Genomic DNA, 13,382 nt, shown 5'->3' on the forward strand with positions numbered 1-13,382 from the left:
ATACTTCTGCCACTGGGGCAATCATAGGTAATGACTAATTTGGCAGTAATATGCAGTGCTAGATTTATTAAAAGAAAAAAAATAGACTTCTTAACATGAATTTATAGTAAGTAGCACTCTTCTCATTTCCTATATTTCTAAGTTCCAACCGAGAGTTTCCATAGTTTGATTTAGACTTCTGAAAAAGTTATAACACTTTTCTGAGCTTTTTAAAAGTGTGAATACAACATTTGTATCTTACCACTTCAACTAGAGCAAAAGTTCTATTGTACCACATCTCAAAATCTTTGGGTCTAATTTTTTTCGTCATCAGCGGTATACTGTCACAAATCAAGCCTTGGTTATGTGTATTGTTAGATTTTGTTTATTATTATTTATGTGGGTGCATGAGCAATGCAGCTGACTGGGATTCACCTGCTGCAAGTCATAGACTGACCGCTGCTGTGTTCACTGCCTGGGCCAAAGGTGCTGAAAGGATGTGCTCATTGATGCTATGGAGACACTTTTCTGTGTTTTATTTTAATGACAATTATTGTCAGTTTTTTCTTGTTTTGTTTATAAGAAAGGAATGAGGACATCATTAGATCTTTTGAAGAGTACACAACATAAATCACAAAATGTTATTTCTATATTAGCAAAAATTTGGACTACATTGTATGATAGAGATGAAAAAGAAACTGTGATTAAATTCTTTCTGTGTTAGATTCCTGAACCTGCTGATCTTGAGAGAGAGAGAGAGAGAGAGAGAGAGAGGGGGGGGGGGGGAGATTTAATTGTATCTCCCCATGCAGCCATAGCATTTCGGCATGTCGTACATTGGTCAGATCATCAGTAGCTTGGAGGACTCGTATGTAGGGCATAAGCAACACACACACTTAATAATAGTCAAGAAAATTTGCAACCGCAAAATATTACCTCGGTACAGGTCATAGAATCTAATATACAACACGGATATTTCAATACGCATGTCCAGTTACTGGAATAGTGTTATTAAGGAAGCTGTTGAGACACAGAAGTTTTTGCTTAAATTCTGTTTGGAATTGTATTGTTGGGGTCAAACAACGGAGTGACAGTGTTGGTGCTATTTGATCACCTGTTCTCGTTTAATATTTCACTATCAATAACATCTGAAGTCAGTCAAATTTGACTGTGTCATGGTATTAATTATTATTGGCGCTGTGTGTTACCTTCCTGCATATACTGTGTGTTTCCACACTGATGCAGCTTCACTCACTGAGGATGTAAAGTGCTTTGCACTGTAATGTCTTATTTAATTTGTGGCAGAAAATGATGGAATGTTCACCTATGAAAATCCTGACACGTTAAAGACATTACCCATTTGCATGGCTGTAAGTTATCTGAACATCAAACATTGGAACATCCAGGATGGAATAATGACAATACTATGAAAAGGATAGGTTGTTACTCGCCACATAGAGATTTTGAGCCACAGACTGGCATAAGGAAAAGACTGCTATAGATCTGAGCTTTTGGCCAAAAGGATTTCTTTTAAAGTAGAAAACACACACACATTCAAACAAGCACAACTCACACAGCAGCCTTTTCCTTGCGTCACACTGTGACTCAACCTCTCCTTTATATAATGAATAGCACACCATTTTTTTTTCATTATTTGGTCATCAAGCTCTTAGTAACAGGCCACAGCCTCCCAAATCAGCAAAAGCTTGGAATTCTACGTTGAATTCACTGCAGGAAAGATGGCGTGTAATGTGTACAAAAGGAGCAGCAGCTACCTTGACAGCTTTGTGCATCAAGAGATGTCTGGTGATAATAACAAGGGGCATTGCCAAGATGTTCTGCCAGGTACAAGCATGAAGTAGCACATGTGAGAAGACATCACACAATTTTGTTTAGTGACCTCTTCCACTGTGTGAAGTGTATGATCCCTTTCTGGAATTTTTCAAATAATTTATGGAAGAAAACACTAGAAGAACAGCATTATTACTTTCACCTTTATTAAATTCCTTATAATTTACACCAGATGATGTACAAAATAAACTCCAAATTACTGTAACAACATAGTGCACAAGGCACACATTCATTTTCTAAGTACAACAATCATACCCCAAATATTGAAGACCAGCATTTAATTTTAGCTGCTACAAAATTATGTCACAGATAACAATTATTTAATTCACTTCTTAAACATAACAATTTAATTTAAAAAAGACAACAAATAACATTTTTAAGTACAATATTCAAGTTTAGCTGCTGCAAAGATGCATAACAATCATCTATATTTCAACATTCTTATAAAAAATACAACGTAAAAAGGAAGACCTGATTGTAGATCATGGGTGGGCTACATAAAATAAATGACAAAAATCAGCAGCTGTAAAAGGCAGATTTTTTTTCCAACTACAACCAATTCCTCCATTTTACAACAGCATAAATGAATGCAGCTCTTTTCCCCCAAATTTGCTGCTGCTGCTTCAGAGTATTAGTGTCATAATGAATTCTTTTAAGAATTAGAGGCACAAACAGATTAATAAATACAAACAAAAGCAGGAATATTCAATTTGCTCGAGACTACCAAATGAAAGAAGAAAGGGGGCTAGGGAGGAGAAAAAAGATCACGAAAGAAAGAAATAAACTGCTGATTGTTTGCATCATTCCTAGACTCAAAACCCTAAGCAAAAGAAACAGTGATGATAGCATTGATTTAAAATCATGTCAGAAAAGACGGCAGCTAATTCTAGGTGATTCTCCATAAAGCCATGGTCTCATGTTGTCAAACCCCTGCAGGATTATTTGAGGGACAATGATTTAACATTGATTGTTAAGCCAAAAAGGCAATGCATCTTTGACTGAAGAAACAATCAAAAATACATTCTTTTAATGAAGTATTTACATTGCAGTGTACTGATCTGAGAAACATATTGAAAAGAAACATGACTATGTTGAGAAATTTTCATTTTCTTATATTTGTAACCGCAGTACATGAAAAAAGTGACACTCGACATTTGAGTTAACTGAAAGATGAAAGATTAGGCTTTCATGCCCTGCCGATCTTGTCCCCAAACTGGGACAGCCCGCAAACAGAATTCTACCAGCCAGCTTGGACTGAAAACATAACACACGAGGATCATGCCCGTGAGTGTAGATTGCACTCGGAATATCACGCAACACGGATACCTGAAGATGGTGTCTGTCAGAGCAGATTGTAGATGAAGCAGGAAGGCAGAGGGAACAAATTACAGACCTGCTCCATCTGACGATCAGTCTCAAGTAGCACTTTGTAAAAGCAACGACTAATGTTACCGAAATATGCGAGGAAAACAATGATGACTGACTGTGCAAAGGACAACTTGGGAATTTCAGCAAACTTCTGGAAAAACCTGAAGAATCAAATTGACAGAAACCTGTTCTGGATTGGTAACTTACAAAATATAACATTTTCAATCTCTGGACAAGTCACACACAAGAAAGATAATAGGCCTTTAAAAAAAGAGGATACCATACAGTATAAAGCTGAAACATGTAAATTAGTCTGGCCAATATGCTCTACACCTGAGCAAAAGTGTCAATGAAGTGGTGCACCTTTTAGGAACTGTTAAAAAAGTGTCATTTTACATCAATGAACACAGCAATGACAACCTGATCCTAGGAAAAAAGAGCTGATATACACTATACCTCAACATCACAGCACAGGATCATCAAAAATTGAAACAATAGAGCAACACAGAGGACACTACCACACAGCTGGGGGAGGGCACAGAGAGAGAGAGAGTTTAATGACCTACTTACTCACTTTTTACTGGCAACAAGATAAGAGTGGAGGTGGTGTCATATCAAAATTGTAGAGAACATGCACGAGAAAAAGTTTTAACAATAGCAAATTAACGTACTTGCTAGTGCTTATTTTTTGTTTTAAATATCTCTCTCAAATTGATCAGGTATTGGAAAAAGAAAGATAAATATTTTGAATTAAGACTTAAAACAGGATGGAAACAGGTACCATACTGGCCTGAATATAAGCTACACCATTTCTACAAAAAATGTCCAAAAAAATTAGAGTATACAGCACACCCCATAAAAACTGGGACTTTTATGAATCATAGAAACCTAAACTGTAGTGCTTCTTCTTAAGTTTGAAATGAAACAAAAATATCACTACAGTTTGTAAATCAATTGTTGTGTATGAGGTAGCAATGCAAACATTCTCTTTGTTGATATCCCATTTAGGTAGTGACTACAGAGGGATCCAGAAAAATGTAGACATTCTCTGATAGTTATTACCTTTGGAACAAAGTGTTATATGGCTGCAATTTTGAGTGGTAGCATAAACCACTGTTTTCCCAACAGATCTCGTCATGTGGGTTTCCAGCAGATGACAACGCAGCACTGAATGAAGTACAACTATTGTTTGAGCAATGCAAGGCTGTACTGAAGTGGTACTGTTAGTACGAAAACACGATGGAGGTACAATGGCAATGGCATAATGTGTACGGATCTCAGCCACCAACATATACAACAATTTATTGTATTTGGGATAAATTTTAAGCCGACAATACTGTTTAAAATGTGCACAAAGAAAGGTCCGCCGAACAAGAACATCAACCTCCAGGTTCCAGCACTGCTGTATTGCAACATTTTTCTAGATCATCTCAAAAATCTATGAAGCAGGGTGTATGGGGAAGTGGGGTAAGCCGATCAAGTGCATGATAAATTCTGAAGACTGCAAAGTGGAAAGTGTACATTCCAAGATTGTTTCACACTATGAATGAGGACAACCTGAATCGAAGGATGGAGCGCTACGAGTGGTCTGAAGCCAGGCTTCACGAGGATAATGGTTTGCAGGGAAGGTTATCTGGCCTAATGAGGCGCAATTCAACCTGAATGGTAATGTAAACTGTCATAGCTGCGTGTACCGGGCTGCTGAAAATCCTCATGTTCACATGGACAAACATGTTACTTCACTTTGTGTTAATGTGTGGTGTGGTCCGTCATAGTATTGTTTCTCTGACCCATTCTTCTTTGAAGGTACATAACTGGTGAGGTGTATCATATGCTGCAAACATTGATTTTATTAGCCATCAAAGAGGTGTTTGAAAATAAAAGATTTTTACCTACAAGACTGTACTCCGCCTCACCACCACAGAGATATCAGACTCTACTTAGATGAAAATCTACCTGGACAATGGATAAGTCGAAGAGGAGCTGTCAAGTGCCCACCTAGGTCACGGGAGCTTACAATTCTCTACTTCTACCAATGGGGGACCTCTACAAACAAAGTTTACCAACAGAACCCATGAGATATGAGAAACCATCAAGACATCCTGTGCAGCTACCACACCGGCAACACTGACAGCTGTACTTCAGTCAACAATTCAGCAGCATTGATGTTGCTTGGCTGCTAACAGGTGTCACTTTGAACACACAAAATGATCTTCCTCCCATGCAAGAATTTTGACACTCTGCCATTTTGTTCCATCAATATTGACTATCAAAGAGAGTCTACATTTTTCTGCACCCCTCTGTATTACCATTCTCACAGTTTCACTATTTTAGACAATGGGACAGGCACAGTTTTTCTCTAACTAAAGAATATAATTTATTCTTCACCAATGAAGCACAACATTGAGAGAAAATTTTGGAATTCGGTACAGTTACGTTGCAAATTTCAACAGTTATTCATCTAACAGATGTGCTTTTTAAAGGTACGGTTCAAGAAATGCTCTACATGCAATGCCCGGGATTGTAGCGACGGCACTGTACTTTGGGAGGAGAGTGACAAAAATACTGACAGTGACAAAACAATGACTGTTAGTGAAGTTAACAGTGTCTTACATGAAAACTGCAACTGAAAGCTTTGTTTTTATGTGTAATTTATCTACAGTGTACTACAAAAAAAGTGGTTAAGGGTAATCACATTTTGAAAAGCTTTTGTAAATGGGTAACTTGACACATTATTTTTAATTAAGTTTCTCTCTTTTTCGAAATTAAAGGTGCAACTTATATTCAGGCCAATTCGATGTGTATATAATTTATGAAAACTACGAACAGACTTTGAAATTTGCCTACATCACACCAGGTATACTTAACTTATTTCATTGACCCACACTGATGCTCATGTCCGGTGGAAGTCTCCTCTAGTTCCCCCACTTTTGGCCAGAAGCATTATTTCAGATATCACAATGTCATGACTCACAGCTTTGCACATATCGTACACTGTTAAGGCAGACACCGATACAGCAGTGAGAGCTTCCATCTCCACGCCCGTCTGCCCTCTACACTTTGCTGTGCCAGTTATAATCACACAATTGAGAGCAGAGTCCAGTTCAATGTCCACAGCCACAGAGGATAAAGATATGTTATGACACAGAGGGATAAGGCTGGACGTCTGCTTGGCCCCCACAATTCCTGCCAGGCGAGCAACGCTAAGTACGTCACCTTTCTTCAGGCCATTTTCTCGTACGAGTTTCATCAGTTCGGGTCCCACAAAAACCTTTGCTCGTGCTGTAGCAGTCCGTTCTGTCACCGGCTTCGAACCCACGTCGACCATTTTCGCCCTGCCGGTCCGGTCGACATGAGTCAGACTTCCAGACTGTGCTCCCGAACTGCAGAAACGACAAGAGAAGACAGAGGGCTGTGCTCTGTGCGTTTGTCTTGTTAGGAGTCCTGCATTGCACATAATGATTGAGGTACAGGGAAGCAAAAGAAACTGTTTTCTAGATTCAGTCACTACACTCAAATTATGTGATAACAACTGAGACATCTGTGTATCCGACACAAACAGGGGCGGAATATTGGTATCTGAGAAGAAGTACTTTTGAAAATCTTGTTTCTGAAGGTTTAACAACTTCCGACTTTGTGCCTTCACGACATCACTGCAGCCATCAAGGTCAGTGCCACCTGGAACAAAAATACATGCTTAACAAAGAACTCTTCATAATCTGAAAATAGGTTAACTACAAAAGAATTTTTAAGCATTCATGTTCAAGACAAGTTCTTTGAACCTTAATGATCGGTGATGATTCTTTTCTTTCCTAAGCTAAGGTCGAAAATCTGATTTGTCTGCAGAAGTGTGCAATATGAATATTACACAAAGTTGATAGGAACATCTCACATAAATCTCCTCAGTGGCTGTAGATTTCACAATCTTGCAGGAGTGGATACAAGGGGAAGTCGTGACAATGGTGATAACTGCCACCCACTTCCCAAACAACATATTATACTGGGGTGCACTTAAGAAGGCAGCAGTGTGGTGCATTCTGTGCGGAAAGAGATGGGGAATGCTTTATGGTGCTGTCTGTGTGTTTTCGTTTTCGTTTTCTCTCTCTCTCTCTCTCTCTCTCTGTCTCTCTCTCTTTCTCTCTGTCCCACGACTCACATTCCAGCCACTTCCAACCCTTGTGTCTGGCACAGGCCACTGTGTCTGCTTCTGACTCTGCCTAGCAGAATTTATGCGGTCGGAAAGCTATCGCTGTTGCTTTCTAATGTAATACTTGTCATGTTTCCTTTATGCCAGCCATTGTGAACACTAATGGCTAAGTAACCTCACCATACCTAAATGCCTTGTATCGTACATGCACCCCAAAATGCACACTACAGGCAGATGTCGCAGAATGACACGATGTCTTTATATTTTTTACATCAACAATTTCCAAATGCACACACAACTTTTGGAGAAGGAGGTAGCGTGGAAACAGAAGTGTCTCAAAAATGCCAAGTACTTCCAGAAATGACAAGCTACATTTAATAAAGGACACTTTTCAGTTGCTCGTGCTAGGCTCTGCCCACAAGGACATGCTTTTGGTCTGATTGACAACATTCCAGCCGGGTAAAGCTGCACACCACTGGGTTGAACATACCAGCTGTCAACAACAGATCCGATACAACAACAACAGAAAGAATGACTTCCTGAACACAGTTGGAAATCACTGATAGAAACAGCATTCCCCTCATTCACATGTGTTTGCAGACCTCTGTTCAGTCATAATGTTTATTGAAATAATGATGGTGAGTACACACTTTGACAGAGTTCAACTTGGTTATTACGTGATTGTTCACTTTTTTCTTTCTTTCCTCCTCCCTTTTCTCTTCCCAAAATCTTTTCATTCTTTGACTGTGTTCTTGTTTCCTTTGATATGTACATATTTTCTCTGTTTTCTTCCTTCCCTTTACTTCATGTTTTATGTTCATAATTTTGTTTCTGAATTTGTCTCTTTCATTCATCATTTCCATTCTGATTCCTGCGCGTTTTAGCCTTCTTCTATTTCTTGAAACCAACTGGTTTTTTTTTTTATTATTATTATTATTAAGGCATTTACTACATCCTAAATCCCTTTGTGAATCTGTCGCTGTTCATTGTGTGTATGTGTCCACAGAATGTTAGTCGGTGTTTTCTGATCATGACTGAATCTGCCTCTGTGTTCTTATAATTCTTTGGTTGATCTCTTCATCCATATACCATCTCTGTGCATTGCTCCAAAAAATTTTCTGAGGGTTTTGCATTGTATTCTTTCTGCTTTGTGGTGCCTGGTCCTCAGATTGTGGTCATTTCTGATGCAAAGAGTGCTTCTGATACTATAACTGACGTAAAGAGTGCTTCTGATACTATAACTGTATTGTAGTGCATGTGTTTGCCTTGTACTGAAATGTTTCTTTTATTATAGTGTGTCCATGTCAGTTTGTACACTTTCTGAAGTTCTTTTGTTTGTTCTATGTTTTCTTCCTTCTTTGATCCACCTATTTGTATTGTTACTATTATATTGAATAATTTAATATATTTTTGTGTGTTTATTATTGTTATTAAAATTGTAGATGTCTGTCGTATGCTAACAGCGAGGTTGCTAGCAAGTTGCATTTTTGAAGGAAGCTGGGCGAGGGGGGGTGGAAACAATAACAAATCGTCACTCCCCCCCCCCCCCCCCCCCCCCCCCTAAATAACCAAACCCTGGATACCAATACATTTGCTCTGCATAGGTGTTTGTGTCCAGAAGTAAGAGTCAATTTAGCAAAAAAAAGCAAAGGAAAGCTTCATGTTCTGGCCCACATCAGAACCAGATGACCAACCACAGTGTAATCCTCTGCAATGGAATCACTGAAAGCAGTATGGGGGAGGGGGGGGGGGGGGGGGGAGGGGGAGTCAGCACAACCTGTTCTGGTCACTGCGGGCTTTCTTGACCTCAGAGTCACTACGCCTCACTCCAACAGTTCCTCAATGAGCATCACAAGGCTTGGTGCACCTCGTTCCAGTCCTCCCACCAAGGAAAACCATGGGCAGTACTACACGTGAGTCGCAGCTGAGCAGCTGCCTGTACCTGCATTAGCTGCGAGAGGATATTTGTGTTACACATACGCTAAAACTGGCGTAGCTGCCACAGGACACTCTTTGGAGTGTCACTAACAAGCACACACTGCTACACACTTGACAGTGCTAGGTGGCCAAGAGTTCTGGCTCGAAGTTCCTGCAACTGCGGTTGCAACTTCCCCAGTGTGACTCTCCCATTCTTTAATAGGGTATTTCAGTGTCCGGGGCACGTTCACATTGGACAACACTGTCCAACACAGGATGCTGTCTTCCACCCGTGCTCTCTTGCACTGTGCATTGCATCTTGCACAAGTGAGTCATAAGGACTCTCCTCTTCTGTATGTACACTGATAAAGCAAAATTGTCTTTTCAGACAAAAAAGTAAAATTTTCTCATATCCACATTCTACCCTCAATAAAAGTATCCTCGTGTCTGGAAGACGGCAGATCCACCGAGCAGATCCCACCCGATGACCCGTAGCAAGACTGCAGCACAAGAGGCAGGAATGCCATCTGTTCCCTTCGACGTTTCTGTCTTGCTTTGCCACCTATCAGTAAGTGATGAACCAGCTGAATCTGGACTTCGCTGCCACCAATCAAGAAGCAATGGCTCGGAAACAGCACGAGCTCATTGTCCGACTGAGTGGAAGCAACACAACAGCAACAGCAACACCAACACCAACACCAGTCACACCACCAGTGAATATACTAGAGAGGCCCTCAATATCACCGCAGTAGTCCTCGAGCTGGAAGTGACAGCTCCGAGGAACAAAGATGGACCTTGGAAGCTGGTGGGTCCAAAATGCAATCAGCAGCAACATACACGAACAACTGAGCCTACTGACTCACACGGCAAATGCAGCGAGCTTTTACCAACACCAGTTCCGAGCATCGGTAATATGAGGGACCATGCAAACAATTCTGCAGCACCTCAACTACACAACACTACCCCAGCCGCTACGCAGAACACTACACCGACTGGCTTCCCACTGGTCATAATACACAATTACACTTGCCTCGGCAAGCTAAACATTTGTAAAATGTCACTCCCCACCATATACCAAACACAAAACTCCCAAGGGACCATGTATCACTGTATGTATGCAACAAAACAGATTGCACCAATCTCCTGAAATTCCTCAAAGCTGGGGGAATTGAGTATCATAAATATAGCACCCACGGGGGAAAAACTCGAATGTACATCGTGAAAGGAGTTGACATCACAACCCTCAATGACATTCTTCATGATATAATCACAGCTCTCAGCTGGGACTGTGAAAGCATGAAATGAATTCTGGGATTCGTGACACACAGACTGCAGCCAAACTATTTAGTTTACTCCTGCAACTTTCTGACGCAGATGCTCCTGCTTCACATGGTCGTAGTAGAAATATACACACCTCCGTGTGTCCCCCAACAGTGCCACCACTGCCAGCAGTTTGGCCGTGCGGCCCCCGATGTGATCTGGCACACGGTGCCGCAAATGCACTGGTAACTGTGTAGCACGACACTTTAAACTTGGTACAACTATCAAATGTACCAAATGTGGAGGGGTCCATGTGCAAACTACAGATGGTGTGCAGCATACAAAGAAGCTCTAAGGTGCAAAAGTGCCAAAGACAGACAAGTGGTAACCAGAACAGCTCCAAGACACTCCCCACCCCCCAACCAGTAAGGTCTGGAATCTCTTTTACTGGCATTGTCAGTGGAAGTGGATGAACTGAGGACGCACAGAGCTCCACAAACTCATGGCACACTCCCACAACAACAGAACCACAACCCACACCTGCAATGCTAGAAACTGCCCCTGTACTGATGACAACACTGCCGGTCCCAGACAACACCAAGTCAACTCTGTCTGGGCCAGATTGTGACACTCGTGATATCACAGAAGACACACAAACACACGAAATGAAACGGAGGTACCCAAAAAAACCAAAGAGGGGACACTATCACACCACAACAAATACACCAACAACAGACCAAACAAACATAGGAACACATTCAAAGGAACAATGTAACCGTAACTCACACTCTTGCTCCCCTCACCACAGCAATAACACAGGTGACCCCAGATGAAATACGAACCATGAATAACACATAAGCCAGCCCATCCAGTACATCAACATAAGGACCACCAGCCACCAACACCACCGCCAACACTTTGGCTGACATAACAAACATTCTCACCACAATCAGAGGCATAGTGGAGACACTACTCCCCACTCACGTGGCTTAAGATCCTCTTGAGGCTCTTCATCGTAACACAAACAACTACTCTTCCCAAGATATTACATCTACTGTACTGACCACCTGAAGGCACAACTGTAGGTGGAACAGCAATCATCACTTATTGAGACAAAGAATACACAAACATCAAGATCTCTGAACCTGAAAGACTAGAAGCCACAGCTGTTAGGGTCAAGTTCAACTGAGTGAACACTACATTGATATCGATATACAATTGGTTTGGTAACATCATAACAAGCGACATCAGCACAATACTCAACATAGCATAGTGACTAATAGCCATTGGTGATCTTAATGCTAAACACTCTGCTTGGAACTAACAAAGATCAAACACCAATAGCAAAAAACTATGCGAACATGCACTACGCCCAAACTACATTACACTAGTGCCAGCTGAGGTGACACTTAAAACAGGGAACAGAGACTAGATGTGATAGGCATTAGATGTGATAGGCATTATAGTCACAATCAACATTGAAATTATACACGATTTGGCCTCACCAAACACCTGTAATACTTTACACGGAAGAAACACAGCAGTATGATGAATCTCACAGGATACTGAGCTACAAGCGCGTGAATTGGGCATTGTTCAAGGAAATGCTTGAGAAGTCGTATCCCACAAATTCCCAAAATTACACAAAGCAGGAAACTTGTTGAAGCTGTCAAAGCCCTTACCACCGCAGTTCAGGATGCAATAACAGGCACCATTACAGTACTTATACCACAAGAATGCTCAATGGCCCTGCACCCAGAAATATAGGGGCCGATGTCAATGAGATTGACTGGCTGTACAAACAGCATATTAGCAGGCTCCAGGGGATCATACAGGGTAAATTAAAACTTTTAAAACCACAAACTGGGACAATACACTCACAGGGCTGCACACCATGACCTGGAGTGTGGCAGTTAGCTGTCCACTCCACCAAGAAGAAATGCTAAAGTTTACAAATACCTTACAGACCAGCATACTCCATGGAGGAGAAGCATGAGCTGATGACCAGAACACTAGCAACATCATTCACACTGAATCTGGCTCCTTCCAAGCCAGCACTGCTACTTGAAATGGACCAGGAGGTTACATGGCTTGTAACCCAGCCCAAATGCAACGTAACAATACATACTGCTAGACATGAAATTACACAGGTTATTAAGCACAAAACAGCTAGAAAAGCTCCTGGTCCCAATCACTTTCAAAACTGTGTCCTCCAGGAGTTCACGAATAAAGCTATAGAGTATCTCACACATATGACGAATACCATTCTACAACATCAACACTTCCCTGTCGTGATGTTCAGGAAGCCAGGGAAATACCACTCCCTACCAGAAAATTACGGAGGCATCAGCCTGCTGGGCTCCCTGAATAAGATTGTTGAGAAGATGATTCTCAAACATCTTACTATGCACTGCAACACCAATGACTCGCTGAGACTGGAGCAATTTGGATTCAGCAATCACCACTCCACAACACAACAACTCCTCCATGTAGTAGAACATATCACACACACACACCCAACACCAACAAAGCTACAGGAGCGCTGTTCCTGGCCTCCAGTCACCTACGGCACAATTGTCTCATTCGCAAACTCTGCAATGCTAGTCTCCCCGACGAGCTCATACATCTTACACACTCATGTCTCACCAACAGAAGCTTCAACACCGACGTTCAGGGCAAACAGTCAAAACAACACAGTATACAAGTGGGATTACCCCAAGGCAGCATCCAAGGGCCCCTCTTGTTTAATCTCTACGTCAATGACTTTCCAACTGAACAAAACACGATGGCGGCCATCTACGCAGATGACACTGCCATCCTAATGCAAGACTGGAACCCATCAGGCATAATTCACGACTGC

The 13,382-nt window shown here is 41.3% G+C and overlaps 1 protein-coding gene across 2 annotated transcripts in view; it reads right to left on the reverse strand.

Annotated features, from left to right (window-relative positions):
* Positions 1-1,952: 1,952 nt before the first annotated feature.
* LOC126106311 (molybdenum cofactor biosynthesis protein 1) overlaps positions 1,953-13,382 on the reverse strand; it is a 103,375-nt gene continuing 91,945 nt past the window's right edge. Inside the window, exon 8 of one of the 2 annotated variants that reach the window (XM_049912536.1) lies at positions 1,953-6,876. In XM_049912536.1, the coding sequence (XP_049768493.1) occupies positions 6,092-6,876 (785 nt within the window). In that variant the 3' untranslated portion in view covers positions 1,953-6,091. The remainder of the gene's footprint in view (positions 6,877-13,382) is intronic. The other variant, XM_049912537.1, reaches the window with a different exon arrangement.

The sequence above is a fragment of the Schistocerca cancellata genome, chromosome 10 (assembly GCF_023864275.1).
Source record: "Schistocerca cancellata isolate TAMUIC-IGC-003103 chromosome 10, iqSchCanc2.1, whole genome shotgun sequence".
Classification (NCBI taxonomy): Eukaryota; Metazoa; Arthropoda; class Insecta; order Orthoptera; family Acrididae; genus Schistocerca; species Schistocerca cancellata.